Below are 23,555 nucleotides of genomic sequence, written 5' to 3'. Positions count from 1 at the left end.
CCCCTCAGAGGTAAAGGAGCTGGGAAACACTCAGTACAGTACAGTTGGTAAAGTAAACAGAAAGGTGACTTGAGCTTTAGACCTAATTCTGCTCAAATGTTGAAATTCAAACATTTAAACTCATTCAAGCTCCTGCAAAAAAAAAAGGAAAAATTACAAGCTTCGATGTGTGTCCAGTGTCTTGCTGTGCTGATCTGCTGTCAAATGCTTGTACCTTAACATATTAATGGAAATAAGCTAGGGAGCCTGAGAGCTACTTCTGACCTGCGTCCATGTTGGACGTATGGCTACATACCAACTTCCTCCTCTCACATGTTGCCCCAAGGCACCTCAGACCCCACTGCCTGCCGATCTGTGTGAATGTGTGTGTATTAGCTTTTAGCTGAAACCTCCTCTTTTCCAGTGCTTGCCCATTTCCAGAGGGTTTGATCTCTCGGCCGTTGCTGGAGACGTGGATTCTGTTGAAGTTTTAAAGGATTGGTTCTGATTTCACCACAGTGGTCTCAAACTGCAGCTCTCAAGGCCAAAGTCCTGCAACTTTTACTTGTGTCCCTTGTCCTCCACTTGAATCAAATGGTGAAACTGCCTCTCTAGCCTGCAGTCGACCTCTATACACAGATCTGCTAATCACTTCATATTGGAGCCAGGTGTGCTGAAGCAAATGGAGACATCAGAAAAAGTTGTTTCTTCAGGACTGTAGCTCGAGACCACTGTTTTACTCCATCACTAACTTCTGGGTGAGACGTATGGAAAGCAGCTTGTGAAAGCAGCGGTGCCATGAAACGTATTGAACTTGCATGCGCTGTGAACAATCGCGCTGTTGATGAGACATGGCTGTCAATGAGGGGCCACGACGTCTTTGTCTGGTTTAAACTTTCTCAGACTTTAATTTCTCAGTATTTGGAGGCATGGCCAACACAGACTGAATGCTTTTGTTCCTCTGCTGCCGTTGCCAAACTACAACCATAGACGGACTGCAGTTCTAAAACGGAGTAAAAAAATAAAAAGACATCTTTCACAAATGTTCGCTGAATGGCCCAAATGAAATTCATCTTCAGAAATCCAGCTCTATAGGAGAAATCCCAAAGTGAGAAGGTAGATGAGAATCAAATGGAACAGTGTTGTTTAGCTATAACCAATATAATTGAAGCACCTTTGTGGTGAAGTTAAATCTTTTCCTCACCACATTCTACTCTAATTAGCCTCTCTGCTTTGTGTTAAACCTGAAATCTCTGAGGACAGAAGACTAAGGAGGAGGTGTGACAAGATAAATCCATTTTTAGAAGCTGGTGTATTGTTCTCCTTTTGATGTGAAACCGGTTCAAGTATGACTTCACATTTTCTTCCATAGTATCATAGTGGATTTCTGGCAGCATACAATATAATCGGATCTAAATGGTTTAATTTTGTTAGTTCACTTTGGGTGGAACTGTTCAGTTAAAGCGATGTCAACTATGTGTGTACGTTTGTATGGAAGCACTTTTATTCAGATCGTAGCCAAAGGTCAACTCTGCTCCATGTAAGGACAGATTGTGGACTTTGCCTTTATGTTAGCCATGTGTGTAAAGTGCTGCTTGGTATGTAAATCAACAGGTTTGACTGGTTTCTATGAAACTGTTCTTAATGTAACTCGGGTCTCTATACGCCCAAAACCAGTTCACTTGTAAAGATCCTTAAAACAATTAAGTTTTGGCAATAATAATTTAACCAACTGAACAATCATGCTCAAATTTTAGTGTTTGTTACATCTGAAGACCAAATGGTTTTTACCTGTACACAGCAAGAGAAGAACGAGTCCCTACTGGCTAAGCATCTCCTTGCTGGCTCATCTGTCCATACCACACTATCTGTCTTTTTCTATGGTAATGCTCCATATGATGTCGATAGACTCTGCAGCTTCCCTTAAAAACAAAACCTCTGCATAATGAGAAGAACTGAGCCAGGTTGGCTCACCTGGTGACACGCTTGCTGATCTAAAGGGTGAAACGCATCAGTGGTGTGAGATGCTTTCGGTTTTATTTGCAGGCACCTGAAGAATGACTCGGTTATCAGATCTGTCTTTGAGAACTTTACATTCCATGTGTTCCTGGGTTGAAAGAATGAGTGCGATGCATGACATGTGGTGTGTTTTATCCAACTCCCTGACCAACCAGTGACTTATCACTACATCACACCCTGAGCTGGAGGTCAGCTAACCTTTACACAGGTTGATCGTTACAGAGCAGAAACTACCTCCAGCCCAAACAGTGGCAGGTTTTATTTGTCCCACTCACTGCTTTGGTCCTTAATAGACAACAGTGATGACGAGGAGACATCCGACTCCTTCCTTAATGTGTTTTGTGATGGAGGCTTGGAATGGTCTTGCAATTTTTGCAGGTTCTGAGTGTAGCTCATTACGATACAGTCTTAAATGCTTTTCCCATCCTAACCTCTCCCACTGTAAAATGATTAACTTGAGAGTTTGGAAATGGCCCTGAAATTCCTTCCCTGATTTATGTGGAGCAACAATTGTTTCTCTGGTGTAATCGATGGCGCCTCTCCTCCTGCTTCCAAACTGCTAAAGCTAAAAATTTAGAGAAGTAGTCACACTTGCTGATGCTCAGTTATTGTTTCACTCTTCAATCTTACAAAAGCAGATATTTTTGTCTTCCTGATTTGTAAATCAACAGACTAAAGTGGCTCATCCACTGATGTGTAAGCGGCAGTTCAACCCTGGAAGCATCGGATTCTGATTGGACTTTGCTACTCAAACAAAAATGTTTTTCGAAGATCTGCTGATCACACACCCAAACATTGGGAACTGGGCCACATTTAGTTTATTTTACTTTCCTTAACGAAGGCCTTGATCATTTAGCTTTATCAGCAGAGCTGTTGTATATCCATAAAAACCCTGTAAAATATTAAATACTCCATCATCCAGGACGCGATCCCTGCTGCAGACTTGGACTCGAGGTTTAGAAGGAAATTCCCCCTTTTTTATTATTTTTTTTTTTATCTGAAACTTGTTTCCTGTAATACGAGTTTCCATGAAGGCTACTTTTTGAGACCTGTCACAAAGTATCATTTCTGACCACAAGAACTTCTCCTTCACAGCTTTGCCTTTGCTCTCTCTTTCTTCACCAAGCAGAGCATAGCTTTCTCACAGAAGTTAGTAGGAAGATTCAGACAGAATTTGTTGCACTGAACTTTACACTGATTAACTCTCTGGCAACCAGACTTGGTGAGTGCATGTGTGAACCAGCCTGTCTTAGATTTTTGTCAATTGCTGATATGTTGGTGTCGCACAGTTGTGGCAGTAGCTGTTAGCATGGTTAGCATGTCCCATTCCACCACATCCCAAAGAGGCCATGTTGGATTGAGATCTGGTTACTATGGAGTACATGGGAGTACACTGAACTGACTGTGATGTTGAATTAAAAAGGTGGAGATGGACTGAGCTTTGTGGCGTGGTGCATTATCCTGCATGAAGTAGGCATAAGCAATCTGCTGCAACAACTCTGACTGTGACGTTCAAGCCGTGGCCAGCTGAGACAAGTTGACCAAAAATATGTCAAGACAATATTGCTTAGTAATGGCAAAATCTGATCCCAACATGTGAACATTGCTGCTGACACTGAGGCTTATTGAATCATTCAACTTTTTTTTTTTTTTTTCCAATTTGTCAGTAACATTTTAGAGAGCCAGTGCAATTAGAAGTCTGTTAATAATAATAAATAATAATAATCTGTTTTATGTATAAAACCCTTTATGTCTCCAACTGACATCTCAACGGGCTCATCCACATGCTGATGATGGTCAGCTACTTTATAGTAGCCACAGCTGCCCTGGTGCAGGCTGACAGGCTGCAAATGTTGCACCATCAGCCCTTCTGACCAACATGAGCAGGCCTGGTGGGTGAAGTGTCTTGCCCAGGGACAGAAACGCCGAGGGCGGGTAGACCGGGAATCGAGCCGGCGATCCACAGGACAAACCCCTACCGCCGTCACCGCTGTCCCCAGCTTCCTGTTGTCGTCTAACATTTCTGAAGCAGTTTTGAATTCCAGACCAGTCTATCTGGAACAAGCCATCGTGCTACATTATGTCCAGACTGTTAAATCCCCTTTCTTCTACATTCTGATGCTCTGTGAACTTCAGTTAGTCATCTTGACAACATCTACATTCCTGTGGTTGGTTGACTCACTGTTTGTCTTAAGCAGCTGAACATGTATACCTATAAGTAGCCGGGGAGTTTAAATCAATTTGACTTGACCCAGCCCTTGTTTCACCAGTTCTACTAAAAAGGTGAAATCCTGTCATTATTCAGCGGTGGGAGAGATTCCTATCAGCAGTCATGTCACACGTAGGTCTCACTGTTAATCATGTTTCTGCTAAATATGGTGTGTGAGCTCATGTGTAACCCCTGTTGCCATTCTGACTGGGAACATTTCTCTCCAAAGGTTTCAGTACAAGTCTTTTTCACACTGTGTGTTGACTTAAATGCATCAGGCCAATTCATTTCTCAGGGCTTTAAATCTCCATACAGAAAGTCAACTGACTCAATTTTAGTTTTGACTTTAAATTCTGGAATTAAGCTACTGTATGTGGTTGATGCTCTTTTAGCAGAGATTGGAGAGGTTATATGCATAAATGTGTAGATCTAATCAGAGCCGTAAATGGCTTGTAAGCAAATGGTTGGTTTACCTGCCTTAAGTTTGTCAGAAACGAATGCAAGAAGAAACATGCTGCAGCTGCAGTCTGTAATAACTTTCAGTGTTTCTTTCTCCAGTTGTACTTTCTGAGGTTGCCTTCGCTCCATCACATGTATCCACTGAGCTTTCGGTTGCTAGATTTGTAAGGCGGAGAGCAGAGGGAGGTATGAGAGGAATGTCATCTTCCCAGATTAATGTCTCTTCCTGTCATTGACACAAAAGCATGTGGGGAGGAAGGCGGTACGAGTGTGGTGTTTGTTCTTTCCTCATTCTATATTTATAATCATGATGAAACTTTTTCTTCACTCACATCCATTCCATCTAGTTGAATGTGAGAATTACAGTGTGTGTGTGTGTGTCAGGTGTGATCACTGCTGAATTGGTTTGATTCTCTTCCTGGTTGCTGGAGGAAGCCCAGCCAGCACTGGAAGAGTTTGTGAGGCGGAACCAGATATGAAGCCACCCACTCTGGGTCGCATGTGGTTGCCATCTTATTCAGCTTCGTATCCACGGGAACACCTGGGAGGTGCACCTTTTTTCAGATTAGAGTTTGACATTCCCTTGATGATGCTTGAAGCAGCGTACAACTTTTTTTTTTTTTTTTTTTTTTTAATGAGACCATATATACACATACATTGTACAGATATTTCTCAAACTACAGTTTGCCTCTTATGTCAGTCAGGGGACCCAAAAATATGTATCTAAATGTCAAATGTCTAATTTAGATGCTTCCATACATATCATTTCTATATTTGGTAGCATTGCCTTTTAATATGACTTATCAAATGCTTTTCTATAACAAGCTTCTCACAATAGCTTTGGGAATTTTGCCTGCAGAAGTAACTAAAATTGTTCTGTGAGATTGAGAGCAGGGCTTTGTGATGGTAAATCCAAAACTAATTTGTTGGTGAGCTTATCGTCATTGTTCAATTGGAAGACCGAACTAGACCCAATCTTTAACTTCCCGAATGATTTATTGAGACATCATGAGCTTTTTTTTTTTGCATGTACCCATTTTTTTTATTTTAAACACTGATATTCTTCCAATACAACCAGGTTCAGGATGCAAGGCCAGACAATGATATATGCAAGATTAGGAATAATATAGATGAGCAATGGTATTCGGTGTGTGTGGTTCTCCAGCTCACTGGTCATAATGATGATGCCTCAAAGCTAAAGAACACACCAGAACTGTTCAACATGAGAGAAGATCTGCCTTTCGTTGTCCTACTAAGAACCCCCAGAAAACTGCAGTCTGACGGCAACTGTCTAAATGTGGAAAAAACAATCTTGTTGGAAGATTCTGGTTGTAAAGAAGGATCACATCCCTTCAAACTTTTTTTTTTTTTTAGGTGAAAGACATTAGTGATGTTTTATATCTTCAATACATGTTTCTTAACTAATTGATCTTTGATTTGTGAGGCTTCTTGAGTATCATGAGCAAATACTAAGCATGCATTCATTGGCGAATGGGACTTTGGAATCTACCCAGTTCTATGCAAATGAGGGGGGGAAACAAGAGAACCTGAAAATGTATTTGAATTTCTCTACATGAACATAATCTATTGGCATCAACCAACTCTTTCTGAAGTTATTTGAACTAAAAACTGTTGAGTCAGATACGTGCCACACCAGGGAGGTACGGTTTCCTGCTTTGCTCTCAACGGTTGGGGCAAACAAGAGACAACAGGAAATGAGGTGTGCCTCTGTGCTGTAGACTCATTTTATAAGTGTGTGTTGCTCTTATGAAATGACATCAGGTGTGTACAGATGTGCATGAAGTGGACAAAAACCCTTGTTCTACTGCGTTCAGTCTGCTGCTTCAGTGTGTGTGTGAGAGAGATTAAAGGCAGTGAGTGATGGTAGTTTTAACAGTAGATGGTCTGTGTTTCTGCAGAACAAAAGCTTCCTTGTTGTCTCACCTGACTGACCGTCAGTGCGGAGTCGTAGTGAAGCTGCTGCTGCTGACATCACAGCACCAGGCCCGGCACGGAGCTCTGCTAACGATGATTGTTTCCATTCCATTATATCTCTGTTCATCAGAATGCTTACTGATATTGGTGAACACTGTAGATGCTATGTGATAACCAATAGATTAAGGGGGTGAAACAATACACTGTTACATAATGTTCAATGTTTTTCCTAGTCTGATTCCAGTTCAACCAGTTGGTCAGTCGGCATACAGCTTAGCCAATTCACTCAGCCTAATAAACACGCAAAGTATTTTTAGGGCTTTACTTTTTACAAATAGGCCAACCAAGAAATGCAAATATATGAACTTGAAGAAACATTTATTTATTTTTTTTCAGTCTTCTCACTGATCATCAGTTAAATTGCTGTCTGGACTTTGACTGGACCATTGTAGCACGCTATAAACTTTTATTGACCATTAACTAAATCCTGATATTTTAGCTTCATCCATAAACTTTAATCAGCATCCCTGAGCATGCTAAACACAAACATCCCCACAGCATCGTGCTTCCACCACCATGTTTCAGTGTAGGGATGTTTTTTTGGGTGATGTGTCGTTAGCTTTTTGCCACACAGCATGTGATAAACTGAACGTCAACAAGCTTCAGTTCATAAACAGAACTGCATTTGTTGTACACTAGATTTAGGGATATTAAATAAAACCTATGCAACTCGACAACACTGTTCAACAGTTATGTTGTGCAGTGTTGTTGTGGGTAGATGTGACTCGGTATGACTGGAAAGCGATGTATAAATTCATCCATTTACAATTCTGTTTTACTTTGTGTTGGTTTTTCCACATAAAATTCTGTCAAATATTGGAACTTTTTTTTCCTTCCTAATGAGGTGGATCCAGTTTACTTTTCTCCCATGCTCTTTGTGGAAATGAAGTTCAGGTTTCTTTACTTCTGTAATTATTCCATTCTGGTGCATCTGCAGCGTGGGACATTTGGCACAAAGACCACAGGTGCAGAGATGATGATTTTATAAATGTATGTCTGATTATAAGGCTATTGTTTCTATTCACTCTTTGCAAAATAGCTTTTCAGATGTCATCCAAAGAATGAGGGGAAACGGGAAACGTCTCCCTGCGTTGGTGTGTGTCTCTTCCAGTAGCTGACTATAGCATTCTGCAGTATCACTTCTGCCTGTGGGAGAAGACGATGACATCATGACGGTTCTCAGTTATGGTGTGACTCGTGAGGTTTTGATGGGTTTCTGTGGTCGGCCAGCTGCCACAGCCTCTCGGTGACTGGCTCTTATTGTGCTGAAAGCACAAAAGAACACTCCCAGGTGATGAGGTGACCTCTGACCTGCCTTCTCTCTTACCAACACACGGCTATGTCTGCAGCAGCATTTTGTGTCAGGAGTGTTTAGCATCTTCTCATATTTATAAGGCTGAGGAGTTTTAGGCTCCTGGTCCTCCAGCTGAATGAAAACGTCTCCACTGGCATGAACATTGAACTGATGCATTTGTTCCCAATTGATTGTTTCTACAGATGAAATTGCATATAATATGTAAACCGTTTGTGCCGTGTGGTTCTGTGTTGTCGGAGTCGGTGGAAAACCTCCTTAGCACTGTGCAGCACAGCTAATGTTTAGAATAGTTTTATCTGGGCTTCACTGCTGACACAGTCCGATAAAGTAAACACACCAGCAACCATATCTTCCTTTGCCTCACAGGAGGGGACAGGATGGACTCAATAAATGAGAAATGCGACCCAGTAACTGGAAGACAAACCTCAGTTAGACGAATAAAGAATCAAATAAAGCCTGAGAGTAGGAACATAAACATGGCAGCTTGTAGGTTTACTGATACATTCTGATGTTTACTGCAGCAAAGACCAAAATCTACGACTCGCATGGTTAGTGTTACAATTCTGAGCAACAAAATGCATTTAACGTATATGTAGTTGTTCTTGGTTGGGGGTTAATCATGATTTCCAATATTATTTGACAAATAACTGAGAATTATTTTTTCTTTAATTTCAGAAATATACATAGGCTAAAATCACAATGCCTTTTAAGAACCTGGAAAAGTCCAGATGATGTCATGGCTTTGTATGTTTCTGTAAAGACTTTTGAGTTAAATGGGAATAAAGATAACACTAGATGTATTTTAAGGCAACAACTTAAACACACTTTATATTGTGATTTTTTTTTTGGGGGGGTGGAGGGGCAGTTGGGGGGAACAACAAAAAAGAAAAAAACAGCCAAGATATCAGAAGGAGAATTGTATACCCACAAAGTTCTGGTTTATGCTTGGGTGTAACTCTGGATGCCTGATGTTACCAGATTTGTTTCTTCAAATAATGATATGAGAGTAAATGGCCAGGATGTCCAGTCATCGTACTGCCCAGGAAGGAGATGCCATCTGTGTCCCCGAGATAAATGTGTTGGGGTGTGAGATTTGAACAAAGCAAAACGCCTTGTGAAGATGCTGGTGAGTCAGTAAGATAAGTTCTGTACCAACATGGGCCATTCATGGAAGAAGTGAATGAAGACCTGAATTCATGGAGACATGTCCTGTCTGACAAGTGAAAAGGAAAAAGTGGGAAGCCTGTGAATATTGTTGCAACTGTGAAGTACAGAGGTGGCAGCATCATGGTGAGGTTGTAATGTTTTAGTAGGGACTGGCAAACTAAACTGGGTGACATTTATCATCCTATACATCTAACATTGATGGAAGGGGCTTGTCTCCACATCTGCATAGAGGTGAATGGATGAGCATAAAGCTGCTGTAGATGGTTTTTATATGAACAGGAAATGGAGTAGGTCCTAGGATGGATCCCTGAGATCTCCATGGTGATGGGGAGAGTTTGTGAAATGACAAGTTTAGATAACCTCTTCTATCTGAAAGGTAGCTTTAAACCATCCAAGTTAGTTGGTATTTATCCCTGTATTGGCTCATTTGTTTAAGACTAGAATGATCAGTTGTAGTCATGCTGCCACCAGCATTAGCACATCCAAATTATTCTGTGGAGAAAGTCAAAACCAAAAGAACAGCTGGCTCTCACTCCTGCTGCTCCTGCTGTTTTCTAGGGGATTAACATCAACTTCTCCATTCATTCTGGAACATTAATGGTCGTCCTTTTCTCCATAGACAACCAGGAGGGAAAAAAAAAACTATTTTTGGATCTATGAGCTATAATAACTTATTTTTTTCCTGGAGTATTTTTTCCAGTAATAATCTTTAGACAACAGGTATTTGTTAGATCTAAAATCTCCACATATTTTCTTTGCAAATTATCCGCAGCAGGATGTTAATCCTGTTCTAAATTCAGAGACAGTTTGAGTTTCCAGCGCCTATTTACGTTTCCCATTATCTTAAAAACCCTCATGGTAAACAAACTGCTGCTTTTTAAATTTTTTTAATTTTTGTCTTTGCGTTGATCCTTCATTTTAAATCCATCTGACATTAGGAGGTAAAGTAGGTTAGGCTCAAGGGTCAGAAGTGAGCAGAAAATCAGGACCAGCCACGGTTTCAGTTTCTTCCAGTTATACTTTTTTATTCAGTCCTTTCTCAGACTTCTCTCCCAGCATTCAAAAACTCACTGGTTTTATACACATTTGGCACCACACCTGTGCTTGATTGGACACAGCCACCAAGGAACAGGTCAAACAAACAAATTCTAAACAAAGAAACACCAAAACTACAAATCAATTTACAAACTCCTACCTAATGAAATTATCTGCAAAATAAGTCACATAATTCAAAATAACTCAAAAGATTATTTTTAAAGAAAAACAAACAAAGCAATACACAAAAGAAAAACCCTCTAATTGGTAGAACCCAATAAGGTAATCAATGACATCATCCAGCCACTTAATCAGGAAGTACTGGGTTGGCCCCTCCCACACTCCTGCAGATCTATAAGGACAAGTGATGGTGAGTACAAAGAAAAAATAAATACACCTTGAAACAAATTCAACCCACAATCCAGAAATAATAACCAACCTAAACAGAGATAGATCCTGCAACATAATGCTAACACAAACAAACCCGGGATAGTAAGTAAAGCAAAATTGCAATGTTTACATTAATTATTATAACCAACTATAAAAATAAGTGAATGACAAAATATAAGGGACAAGTGGTGAACATCAACTGAAATAAACTGAACCACTTTGTCACAGGAGGCTCCGTGGTTCATGGTCCAGAACTCCCACCTGAGCCTGAACCATTTTATTCCTGCACACATCGCAGCAGCTGCAGCGCTTTGCTAGCAGCTGTGTGAGAGGGCAGCTGATCCACCGCACATGACCGCTGCTGACGGCCACACTGTCAGATGGGCTCACCAGTTACTGACTGGAACCACAAAGTTCATCTGAACTGAAACATTCAAACCTTTTCCACACACAGAAAAATGGAATCGCATCTAGTAGTTAGTTTAATGTGATTCATGTGGACGCAATTAGAATGGGAGGGGGAAAAAGTGAGCCTGTCGCAGCTCAGTAATGAGTCACCGCAACAGAAGCATGGGAGTTATTTTATCTCCATCGGACATGAAGACCAGCTGCTAAAAACGGCAAAACCTGAATGACTGAAGTAGGTTTTTAGTTTTTGCAACAGGAAATGTTTTTGTCTGACAGCTGACTAAAATCAGAGCGCTCATCTGATGGTAACAGATGAGCACTCTGTTAAACAGAGCATGATGTTCCCATGTCTGTTTTTTTTTTTTGTTTTTTTTTTTATAAAGCTGCAATTTCTTTATCCACATACACATGCGGTGCTGTGGGAAAATTATTAAAAATGTATTTATTCCAATATGTGGTCACATCTTTTGAAATAGTTGGTCAGGAGATCTTTTTGTGCTAATGAATCGAATCGTCATTTGAAAACTTTTGTTTTTAAATTTGTTTATCATGGATTTTTTTGTTGTTGTTTGAGATCAAAACAAAAGAAATGTGTAAAACTGCAAATAACTTTCAATGCCACTATGTACATTTCATTGTTGTAGAGCAACAAGCAATAAAAATAAGGAAATAATACTTTTACACAGAATGACATCTGACATTCAAGAATATATAGACATTTTTCATATGTACATTTTAAAAATATTTATTACAAAAATGTAAGGGATCAAATGATTGGTTTAGTCAAATGTCTGTATCCAACTGATTGAATAACCAAATGACTGATTCTGAGCTCACTGTGGCGCCATTAAAGTGTCTTATGGTGAGCGATCAGCTTCTGTTAAAGATTAATATTAGACCAACTTTGGCCTTTCATTGTAGAAGATGTTGGAAATGAGTACGTCTTGTGCCCCAGCTCTTGTTGCGCACAGCAAACTGAAATGCAAGTCTTTTTACTTTCATCTTCACTCCAAACCAGAAGTCTCCATCCTAAACCATGAAAAGTGAAAGTGTAAGTTGACTTGTGACTGGACAGGTTCAACAAGCTTTGAGACATTGCGCTGCTGCTGATTTTAGACCGTAGACTATTGTTCATGCAGGCGTAGGAGATGTTTTTTTTTCTTCATATTACATAAGAGAAGAATTTGCCAACTAATGGTCCCTTTTAACTTGGCTTGTATGGCTTTAACCGGCTCTCAGTAGGACGTTTTCGGTCAGTCTCTGGACAGTGGGATGTGATGTAGGTTCTGCAGTAGGATGCTGTGCAACGGTGCATTCAGTGACCCCTCCCTCTGACATACCTGCTGCTTGTTCAGGTCTGATGAGCATTTTTCTCAAGGCCATGGTTGGTTGTAACCCCTATTGAAAATTATTTTTGCCCTCACAAATGCTGGTGGCTACTGGCAGCACTGGTTTTACTGGAAACTGTGATGATAAACCTGCTGCCTCAGAAATGAAGATGGAGGCAAAAGCATAGATCCAGCGACTTGGTCTAAAATGTTCAAACCCTTTTGGATCCTGACTGCATCTCTGTCCAGCATCAAGTCAGGCAGAGAGATGCAGCTGGACGAGCTCAACATATGACCAACAATTACCTAAGCAGTGCTGGAAAACAGTATCAACAAATATATAAAATATTAAACATGGTGGCTTAATTGTCTGGTTTTTTTTTCTCCATGTCTAAAACATTTTATAATTTCATCACTTGCCCCATGTGAAAAATCTGATTTCTTTTTCTTTTCTTTCTTTGTGTATGTTTTCAGATAACTACCATGTGAGCAGCTCTGACAGGAAGACCGAGTCTGTAGCGAACCTGCAGCCGCAGCCGTCCCTCAACTCCATTCAGTCCAGTTCTCCAAACGTTCCCAAACGTTCTGGAAACCAGAAGTGGAAGTGGCTGCCCAGTTCAGGCCGCAGGATCAGCTCCGGCAAGAAACCGCCCAGCACTAAGCAGAAGAAGCCAGGTGGGACTCCTCAGTTGTCTACAGAAGGAAACGGGGCGAAGCTGAAACGTTTCCGTTCTGATGCTACAACATGGATTTTTCCAGACAAATGTTGGCCTGTTGATGCACGTATTGGCTGCTTTTATCGCTGTAGAAAAACATGCCCTTCTGTTTCTCCAGAACTTGGTCCTGGGAGAGATGGTGGTGGAAAGGCGAATGAGCGCAGTCAGCCAGGAAAGGAGGACAATGAAGAGGTAAGCAGAGAGGCCTGAGGCTTGAACCTGCTGTTAAAGAAAATATTAGATTTACTGTAAACATTTTAACTTTATGGAGAAACGAAGGTTAAAAACTAAAATGAACAAAAGTCTCTAAATGAAATAATAATCCCTGTTATCCTGCTTTTGTTCTTCAAAAGTTGTTTTTGTTTTGACTGACTCCAGAGTGTAAAGATAAATGCGTGTTTGTGTTGTAAAGCTATATAATAACTCAATTTACATTTACATCATGGAAAGTAAACGAAGAAAGTTCCTCTTTTTGTGAGGGAGAGATTATATTTGCTTGTCACACAAACACACACACACTTGCACACAGAGTCACAGGCCTCCAGTACGTTTCCTTGATACTGATATATGGAAAAAATGTAGTTGGGCATCTGTAGTCACGCTTCGACTCGTTGCTGATCATCAGCCTCTTTGTAGGTCAGCCCTAGAAAAGTTTGACATAATCAAAGTTTGCGTTAAAACCAAAACGCAGAGAGAGGGGGAAAAAATAAAATAGCCCTGGACAAACTTTAAATAATTTCTGTCAGCTGTTCAGTGCCAGCTCCCCAAGTCACACAAAAGACGAGTTGGCATCTTTTCTCCGTGTCCAGACCCAGTTGTAACTGGTGCTTACCGTCAGTTCTCGCTGGTTCCAATTAAAGCTGACATCAGTAAACACAACCACTCCCCTCTGGCTTTAAAATCTGACCTGGGTCATCACATCTCAACTTCCTGGTTTACATGCAAACAAAGATGTGAACACATCATATTTCCCTGTAAGCTGAGCGACAAACGGGGCATCAGCAGATCTGTGTCTGCAGCACAGATCCATTCACTTACTGGAGCTACTGCATGCTGATGAGGTTCACTTATTACAGCATTAGGGCAACAATAATTGAGTTCAATGATTCAGAGTCGGATGCACAGCTTTACTTTGCCGCTGTGCATTAAAGAATATATAAAAGTCAACATGTCACACTCTACTGTCCAGATGTCGGACATCTGCAGAGCTTTGGCAATGTCAATGAACACAAGCTGAAAAAATAAATTTTCTTCATGGCATTGTGATATTAGATTTTTATTATTCATTTATTAAAGGGATGGTGCATAAAGTGTTGAGAGCTTTTTTTTTTTTAGTTATTTCATTAAGTGTATCTTAAATGTGTTATATTTGTTCAAATTTCTCATAATCATCAGAGTGAGATTCCACTGAGTAGCAGCTTATTTTACCAAAAGCAATTTTCCTAAAAGGAATAATACTGAGCCTTTCTGTCCTTCTTGTCAAGCAGCTGTCACGTAAACGCCACTGGAGCCAACAAAAACTTAGACATGTCAAATTGTTTTAAGATGCTTTCATGAGCAGCTGCTTTTTTTAAACCTACATAAAGGGGCAGTACCATGTACAATCAACTTTGTTGAGCTTTGCATCATGTTATAATCATCAAAACATACCTGGAGTGTTGCCTTGGTTCTTTCATGCATATTTGAGAAATCCTTTAATCTCCCAGCTGTGCCAAACACCTGGGTGGACCTAGCTCCGCCTTCGAGATGAAGCTCCTCCTTGGAGCTTCAGTTTCCAAGTTTCCATCTTACAGATGGAACCCTTCCCCTCCCAAACACGCCCTGTGACTCCTCCAGTCAACTCCTTCAGACTAGACAGCTGTAATTGGTAACCCTATTGCCTCTGCGGACACTGGTAGAAACTTTGTTAAAGGGTTAATAGAGGAGCCATGTTGTGATGACTTCCTGAAGGCGGAGCTACAGAGAGTTTTTAAAGTAACAGAGGCCCAATTTCAAGGCGTTAAATTATAAAGTCGTATTTCTTTTTAGTTATATTTGCTATATACATTTTTATAACAACTGAAGTTAACATAGTTATTGATTGTGCTATAAAATTGTAGTATGTATCTGAACAATCACAATGCTTCTGTGATTTCTTTTTTTTTTTTAGATTTCTAATTTTCTCACATGGTTTAATTAGCTACATTAGCTTCCACCGTCGAGCCGTAATGATCTACTGCTGTTCACTAATCAATAAGATGGAGATCCTTCATTAGCTGTTCCATGTCTCCTGTACCAGAGAGGAATCAAGGATGGGAACCCTCCATCGAAGCAGTCTCCTGGGATACAGAGTGGTGGGGAGGAGGAGCCAGAGCCAGACGATGAGCCCCACCTTCCTCTCCCTCCACCCATGGAGATCATGAAGGACCCCTCAGCTTCTGAAGAAAAGGTACAAGAGGAGGTTTTGGCTTCTCTGAGAGTTTATTCACCTCAGCTTTGAATTCACACCAACATTTTGTCCAGTAAAATCTTAAACCTCAATTTATTTTTCACAGATTTTACATTATTTTATTTGGAATCTTCATTTACACTCTATTTCTTACATTTCCATTATTGACTTAAAAAGTGATCACATCTTTTGATGCATCTAAAATAAAAAAAATCCACATCTGGAGATTTTAAATGAGTTTTTACATAGATTTTCTTTTCAGCTTTGCTTTTCTTCTCCCTTGTTTTCAGTATTGTTGTGATGGAATATAACTTTAACTGGGTTCTCTTGGTTTTCCTCCTTTCCTTCCAATCTAACCTGCTGCTCCTTCTGTCTTCCTCACAAAGTCTTCATCCTTGCTAACATCTCTGCAGTCGTCCTCTGACGTCCCCAGCGCTGCAGAGCTGGTTAGCGCCATAGAGAAGTTGGTTAAAACCAAGATGGTGAGTCACCAGCTAGAGGACAGACTTATCTTCAGTCAAAAGCAGGAGAACAAATGCCCACGAAATAACTTGCCATATTTAGTTTTAGAACAAGGAGCAATCTTAGACTCGTGAGGTCTGATGGAATCTGTCATGAAGCTCACCTCACATCTGGGAGTTGAGGAGCTTTATGGACCCATTAAAGCCCAGATCAGTGCCAAAAGCCCCCCTCCCTCAAAAAGTCTTGGTGGATTCCAGTCATCCTCTGCAGTCTCACTTCAATCTTCTCCCTTCAGGAAGGAGATCTGGTCTTCATGGCTGTAGAACAAACAGATTAAAACTCTTATCCCCACAGACAGTCGTTTTATTTTTGTTTTTGTTTTTTTTTTTAAATGTAGATTTAATGCCCTGATTTAAGGTCACTTTCGTATTACTGAAGTTCAAGTAATTTTTAGCCCAAGCTTTTCATTTTGTAACGTTTGTCTTGGCTCAGTCTTCTTGTCACGTAAAATCTTGTGTGAATGTGTTGGCCGTCACCACTACTTGTAAATGAATTGCCCTTCGGAGTCCTAATGAAGGGAACCGATTGATCTCACAGCCAGCCAAAAAGCCACCAACCTTTCTTTACACAGCTTCTCTGTAGACATGCGAAGGTGACAATAAATTCTAGTCACAAGTATGATAATCGCCATAGTTCCTTAACTTAAATGTATATTAATACTATTGTATATGATGAAAACTTTGTACGACTCTTAAAAATAAAAACCAAGTATGAAATGGTAAAGGAGCAAACTCAGTGTCTGTTAGCTGGGTTGGAATCGGCCGCCGATTCCTCTGAGTTTGTTTATATCGTCTTCCACTGTGATTCTCCTAGTCAGTGTAGTTTCACTTCAGTCTTGTGGCAGGCTGGAGTTCTTCATTCAACCATGATCCTTCTGTGGACTGCTGTGCATTACCATGAGCTCTGTCCGAACGTCATGCATCCTCAGATAAAGAAAAAAAAAGTTTCCAACCAAAATAACTGTGCGATTGTTACTCTGACTTTATTTTCTGTAGTTTGTTTGTTGCTAGAAAAGTTTAATCTGCACATTTCAAATGCAATGTAATTCTGTGTGTCATAAGTAAAACATGGCTGCAGTCGATGCTGTGGGATGTTTGATCGAGGCACAGTGGCTTGTTTTCCTGGAGGACATTTGTTTAAAGTTGGCTGCAACACTGCTCTCTGTTCAGCAATCAGCTGACGGCGTTGACCTACCAGCTGATTGCAGAAGAGATCCCTTCACCGCCACTGCCCCCTGCTGTTCGGAAACATCAGCCCCCCTGACCACCCTGCCTGGATGCAGCAGCGTTCTGGACCAGCTGCAGATGTCTGAATGATTTTTTTATTATTTTTAGACAGACCTGTGAAAGACACTGTTGCTGTAATCAGTGCGACTAAACATAAACATCTGGACGAGTTTCATCTAGATCTTGCTGGGACTTTAGTCTCTTTAAACCTAGAAATGTTCTTCAGCTTACAGAAGGCTGACTTTGTAGCCCCGTGCATGAATAACGTTGCTCGTTTTCCTGTTCAGACGGTGGAACCGTACCCAGGCTTCACCCCTCCGTCTCCACCTGAACAACACACACCGGTTCAGGCACGGAACTCCGAACAGGACCAGAAAGCCAAAGCTATGAGACACCGGACGTGAGTACTCTCGGCCGACTTTCTTCTGCGTTGCTGTGACCCGTAGCGTCGCTGCAGATGATAATTATGTGACTGACGTGTCCACGCTGTGGTTTGTGTGTTCAGGTTTGTCCTGAACGAGCTCATTCAGACAGAGAAGGACTACGTCAAAGACCTGGGAATCGTGGTGGAGGTAAGGATTCCAGACCAGGCTGCCGGTCAGGCGAAGCAGAATGCAGTGGCGTCACCGTCATTTGCTGTCTCCCTGCAGGGATTCATGAAGCGGATAGAAGAGAAGGGCGTTCCAGAGGACATGCAGGGAAAAGAGAAAATAGTATTTGGGAACATCCACCGCATCTATGACTGGCACAGAGAGTAAGTCTCCCAGATGGGGCTGGAAGCATTGAGGGGTCGTCTGTATCTGCTGCTGACGTTCCTCTGGTGTGCCTCAGGTTCTTTGTCGGAGAGCTTGAGAAGTGTGTTGAGGACAACGGGCTCCTCCCAGAACTTTTCATCAAGCATGTGAGTAAAAACGGAAAAGGATGTCTAACGTTCCTGCGTTGAACTGTGTGAAGACCTCATGTTTGTGTTGCAGGAGAGAAGACTGCACATGTATGTGGTTTACTGTCAGAATAAACCCAAATCGGAGTACATCGTTGCAGAGTATGACAAATTCTTTGAGGTACGTAGTTTTTTTTGTTTTTTTTTATATTATCATCATTACCTGTCTGTCTTAACATACATGATTCCCTCATGATTTTCAGTTCTTTTATTAGTGAGTCATGTCAGTCATTGTTAACATCTTCATTTTTTAACTTGTTCTTGTCCCAGGATCATTTCTGTGATTAATATATTGTCAGAAGCATCTGACCAAACACTAGATCTCTGTGATGGTGTCGTTCTGCTTTTCAGGGGATCCAGCAGGACATTCAGTCCAAACTGAGCATCAGTGATTTCCTCATTAAACCCATCCAGAGAATTACCAAATATCAGCTGCTCCTAAAGGTACCAAACACATTTGTGACCTGGCAAATGTTGCTTTCTCTATTTAATGTTCCGGATCCTGCAGGCGCAGTGTGAAGAGCATGGAAATGCATTCATACCCTTTACAAACACGAAACGGGTGTGTTTGTGTTTAACACACACGTTACAAAGACAAACTGTCTGTTCTCTGTACTTGCAACACACTCTGCAGTCATGCTTACATTTCTAAAATAAACCCCATTTTCTTCCTCTTCATTATCTGCACTCTTTGTGTTGTCCTAAAACCTAAAATACGTTGAAGTTGGTATGAACGCTTTTTCTAGGCACTGTAGCTTGATAAGCGACCTGTTTGAGTCACTGTTAACTGGGCGCTAATGTTTCTTCTTAGGACTACCTGAAATACAGCTCTAAGGCTGGCATGGACTGTAAGCAAATTGAGGTAATCCAAATCAATCATGCAGAGAGAGAATACTTTGTGTGTAGAGTCCAGCCTGTATCTGGAATGTTTGTGTATTTTTCCTGAGATCGCAGGACTGTTTTCTCTCTCTCATGACAGAAAGCTGTGGAGTTGATGTCTGAGGTTCCTAAGCTCTGCAACGACATGATGAATCTGGGCCGGCTTCAGGGATATGAGGTGTGTTGTTGTGCCAACATTCCACCGACTAGACTCCTTCTGAAACTTCAGCTCTTAAAGCCACCCTGGTTGTCTCTGCAGGGAAATCTGGCCAATCAGGGCAAACTGCTGCAGCAGGAAACCTTCTTTGTGACGGAGCAAGATGCTGGAGTCTTGTCGCGATCCAAAGAACGCAGAGTGTTCCTCTTTGAGCAAATCGTCATCTTCAGTGAACTGCTCAGGAAAGGCTCATCCACACCTGGCTACCAGTTCAAAAAGTGCATTAAGGTGGGTAGATGATGTCGGTGCGGCAGATGTTCCATTGACTGATGCCAGACTTGGAGACGTTCACAGCGTTTTACTTCAAGATGACTGAACACGTGCGATGGATGGATAGATATTCATTTTTTCATTCATTCAAACATATAAAGTGGCTGCTGAATGATCGGCATAACTGTTGTTACCGGATCTCCCCCACAGGTGACCAACCTGGGTCTGGAGGAAACTGTCGACAACGACGCCTGCAAATTCGTCATGTTCTCTCGCGGCTCATCGGAGCGCTTCACTCTGCAGGCCGCCAACGTCGACACCAAGCAGGTCTGGATCCAACACATCCAGAACATCCTGGATGCTCAGAATGACTTCCTGTCAGGTGCGGACACACACACACACACACACACACACACACACACACCAACACAATGCAAAACACTAATCCTTTAACTAATCCTTAGCCAGAGATGTTATTGGTTCCCGTTGTCACACGGATGATCAGGGCACATGACTCAACATTAACATCTGTATTCATCACATCTGGTTTCAGTTAAAGTTATCCTTATGTATTAGCTGCTACGCTAACAGAAACAGACATGTGCTAGCAGGTTGGGTGGTCCACTGACTGTTCATTATAAATGACATGAAATGAAACTTCAATCCATCTATCTGACACATTATCCAGAGCGCCAAACCCTCACACCCCAGAAAGTCTGGCTGAAAATGGAACCTACAACGTCAACAATGTGCTTAAAGAGCCAGCTGTCCTCATAAAGAGGACGGCAAAACAAAGAGAAGCCTGCTTTGCGTCCATTTGTCCCTTCAGAGATGAACTCGTTGTGGGAAAATGGCATCATAACGAAAGGCCAGAAAACGATTACCCCACTCTCTGTACATAGGCTACATCAATATTGTATGCAAAGGGAACCAAGCTGTTAAAGCAACTAAACGATGTGGAAGAGGCATTTTCCACTGTCCCACGTTATCCAGTGGCAGCTCAACAGAAACCATCAACTCTGACCTTTTGTGTGTGTTTGCAGCTCTGCAGTCTCCCATTGTGTACCAGCAGTGTCAAAGCAAAGACACTGGCTCCTCTCTGATCAGACGGCCCTCATCGTCAGGAAACCGGCCATCATCATCCTCCCACAGCCGGCCGTCCTCAGCTCTGGACGGCCGGCTGGACTTCGGTGAGAAGAGCCCTTTAAAAGTGTCTACCTCCAATGGCAGCTCCGCTTCCTTTGAATCCAGTGTGAGTTCCCACATTCTTGCAGCGTGCTCTTTTATTCGGGTATTTTTGGTGCGCCTTTCATTCTGAAACTTGAGTAAACACAACACACACTTTGTACGTCAGCTGACCTAAAAGCCAAGCTTAATATCTAGGCTGCAGTCCAGTGGGTAGTGGAATATCTAGCACACTATGCTCTGACTTTATTAGCTGCTTCTCCAACAGCTTGGCTGTGACTCACTGGAGTCGGATGCAGAAAAGAAAAACTTAAGTTGAACTAAGTAAAAAAAAATAAAAATAAAAAATCCCTGTGTTGTTCTCGGTGAGGGAACAGTAGAAGTCCCTAAAACACATCCAGTTCCTCTTGGGGTTCATTCACACAGCAGGCAAATGCAACCCTAGTCCAAATTTTTAATTTATCTTTTTGTCCTTATGGAATCTACATCCAACTTTTTCACGGCAGTCTGAATGGCCAATTCTGATCTTTTCCCTCATGTCGCATTTAATCTGACTTTCACGTCATTGAAGATCTCGCAGCAGAAATCAGACACAGTAAATCTGGATGTAAATGACAGCTGAAAATTTTAATTATGAAAAATTATGACAGAAGTCACATCACCACTTCCAAACAGACTTCTCTCCAGAAGTTACAGCCCAAAAGCCACAAGATGTTCTATTAGTTGGACTTTCTTTTCATTATCTTCTCTTTGTCTGATGATTTTATTACAATTCAGCTCTTATTGCTGAATAATTAATCAATCCATAGACTGTGGGGTCTGTTATTATTTCCATAAACGGAACGCTGCTGTGTGATTTATAAGTTTTTCTTCTGTGCATGCAGAGTGCTTTCTATTAGTCTGTTGTTATGAATTGGAATTGAGCATCTGGACCTGCTGTGTGAACGTGGACTTAAAACATACACAACACTTCCATTAATATCCAATCCTGCAGGACAATGCCGGCTTTATCCGTTCCAAACGATGCTTTTCCGTTTGAGACAGTTGCCTAGTGTACAAGTTGCCGTCAATTTCAAGTGCAGTCAGGTAATTTGGAGACGGTCCTCTATCTGCATTACTTTATCTACTTTATCAGAACCACTAGCAGCACAACAATCACACAGCATGATGCTGTCACCACCATGCTCGACTGTTGGTACAGTTTGTTTGTTTACTTATTAGGAGCCCTATTAGTTTCCACTCGGGTTACTAATATGAAAGCCTCACCTTGAGTCTGAATGGTATTATCCTCCAGTTGATATCTGGCTTGTTCGTGTGGGTAGATGCACATTTTAGTTGAGCTTGAATGTGAGAAGACATGTTGACATCCCTAACCTCCCCCTCCTCTCCTCCTCAGCATGATGACTGTAACGGCTTCTCCACCATGCGGGTCACTCAGGACTACTCTGCACTCAAAGAGAACGAGATAAGTGTCAGCAGAGGAGACGTGGTCCATGTCCTGAGCATCAATCAGCAGAACATGTACCTCGTTTCTCGGCCGGCCGACAGCCAGTCACCCGAGGCCGAGGGCTGGTTGCCGGGACACGTCCTGGGCCCGCCCACAAAGTCCATAAAAGACTCTTTCTCCACTTCCTCCTTCCCAGCCGCTGTGGCAGATGCCAACAACATCAAGTAAGTCCCCCCCTTCCCTCCCCCTGCCCTTCACCCCTCCAAACCTCCCCCCCCCCCCCCCCCCCCGAACCCTCCAGCATCACTTGTTTGGCAGACAGACGGACGACTGGACTGGATGAGCGGTGTGGAAGCTCCATCTGCCTGCTTGTGTTTGTGTTGTTTTCCTGAGTGGGCTCCTTAACTCCTCACTGCCTGTGCCCTCATCTCCTAATCCCTCACCCCTCCTGCTGCTTCCTGCTCTGACAGGACACAGAAGGATTCCCACCGAGTCACTGCTCTACAGAGCACTAAGGTACCGCCTCCCGCCCTCCTCCCACTCCACCCGACTCCCCTCCAATCTAACTGACTGCCAGTCTGCTGAAGGGAAATCCACTTGTTGTGGCCTGAAAGCGAGCTAAAACACACACTGATCCCACAGGAGTAGACCGGGTAGAACATGTAGCCGACTCTGACTCGGGGGTCCATGTGGAGCTAAAACCGGACTTTTTTTTTTTTTTTTTTTTCAGTTCTAACAACCTGCTTCTGTTTTTCTTTTGTACTTCTCGTGTTTACCGTTTCTTTGACAGAATAAAACTCACCTGGTCATCTTCAGGTGGATTCTGTTCTCCGTAGAGGAGAATATTTATTTTGTTGTCTGTGGCAATCTGTATACATTTTGTGTTGATTCTTGTTTTTTTCTTTCTTGTTAATTATTATTTTATTTCTTAGACAAAGTCGGATTTGTTTCCTGCTTTGTGTTGATTTTGTTCACTGTACAAAGTTCATACTGTTATATCTGACTGAGGCTCTAGAACATTCCTGTTTAAAAAAAAATGCCATTTGCACTATTTATGAAGATAAAAAATATGAATGAAGTCAGGCTGTGCAATATGTTTGACTTAACGGCAGCGCTCAGCTTTGTTCTGTCCGTAGTCTGAGGATTTTAGATGTTTTTTTAAATATGTAAAATAAACCTTTTGGATATAAGCATGAGTTAGAGCAGAAGCGTGAAGGTGGACATGTTTTGTTCTGCTTTAGAATGAAGATGGTATGTAGTTTTTAATATTTGTAAATAAATTACAAGAGCAAACTGAATATCTGCCTGCATTTCTACACACACTAAGTACACCATTTGTTAACATGAGAGCAAAGCACCTGCAGTTCAGTAGACATTACGTAGGTATAGCATGGTTTTACTGCTACTAGCATTCCTGTGTATGAAAAGCATAGATCCTGGTGGCTGCTGGTCATTTCATCTCTACGTCCTTTCATACCTCT

At 41.7% G+C, this 23,555-nt stretch overlaps 1 protein-coding gene across 1 annotated transcript in view; it reads left to right on the top strand.

The window, feature by feature from the left end:
- Nucleotides 1-23,555, top strand: part of kalrna (kalirin RhoGEF kinase a) — a 77,985-nt gene that overhangs the window by 40,195 nt on the left and 14,235 nt on the right. Inside the window, exons 27-42 of the mRNA XM_088012494.1 lie at nucleotides 12,779-12,979; nucleotides 13,139-13,212; nucleotides 15,299-15,448; nucleotides 15,835-15,930; nucleotides 17,484-17,596; nucleotides 17,702-17,768; nucleotides 17,847-17,950; nucleotides 18,028-18,097; nucleotides 18,171-18,257; nucleotides 18,488-18,580; nucleotides 18,948-18,998; nucleotides 19,116-19,193; nucleotides 19,275-19,460; nucleotides 19,653-19,824; nucleotides 20,486-20,694; nucleotides 22,024-22,298. Coding sequence (XP_087868620.1) covers nucleotides 12,779-12,979; nucleotides 13,139-13,212; nucleotides 15,299-15,448; nucleotides 15,835-15,930; nucleotides 17,484-17,596; nucleotides 17,702-17,768; nucleotides 17,847-17,950; nucleotides 18,028-18,097; nucleotides 18,171-18,257; nucleotides 18,488-18,580; nucleotides 18,948-18,998; nucleotides 19,116-19,193; nucleotides 19,275-19,460; nucleotides 19,653-19,824; nucleotides 20,486-20,694; nucleotides 22,024-22,298 — 2,026 coding nt within the window. The remainder of the gene's footprint in view (nucleotides 1-12,778; nucleotides 12,980-13,138; nucleotides 13,213-15,298; nucleotides 15,449-15,834; nucleotides 15,931-17,483; nucleotides 17,597-17,701; nucleotides 17,769-17,846; nucleotides 17,951-18,027; nucleotides 18,098-18,170; nucleotides 18,258-18,487; nucleotides 18,581-18,947; nucleotides 18,999-19,115; nucleotides 19,194-19,274; nucleotides 19,461-19,652; nucleotides 19,825-20,485; nucleotides 20,695-22,023; nucleotides 22,299-23,555) is intronic.

Source organism: Poecilia mexicana, unplaced genomic scaffold (assembly GCF_051168715.1).
Source record: "Poecilia mexicana isolate PSO_F unplaced genomic scaffold, ASM5116871v1 scaffold_2, whole genome shotgun sequence".
NCBI classification, from domain to species: domain Eukaryota; kingdom Metazoa; phylum Chordata; class Actinopteri; order Cyprinodontiformes; family Poeciliidae; genus Poecilia; species Poecilia mexicana.
Note: the sequence above shows the minus strand (reverse complement) of the source record. Positions and strands in the feature narration are given on the sequence as shown.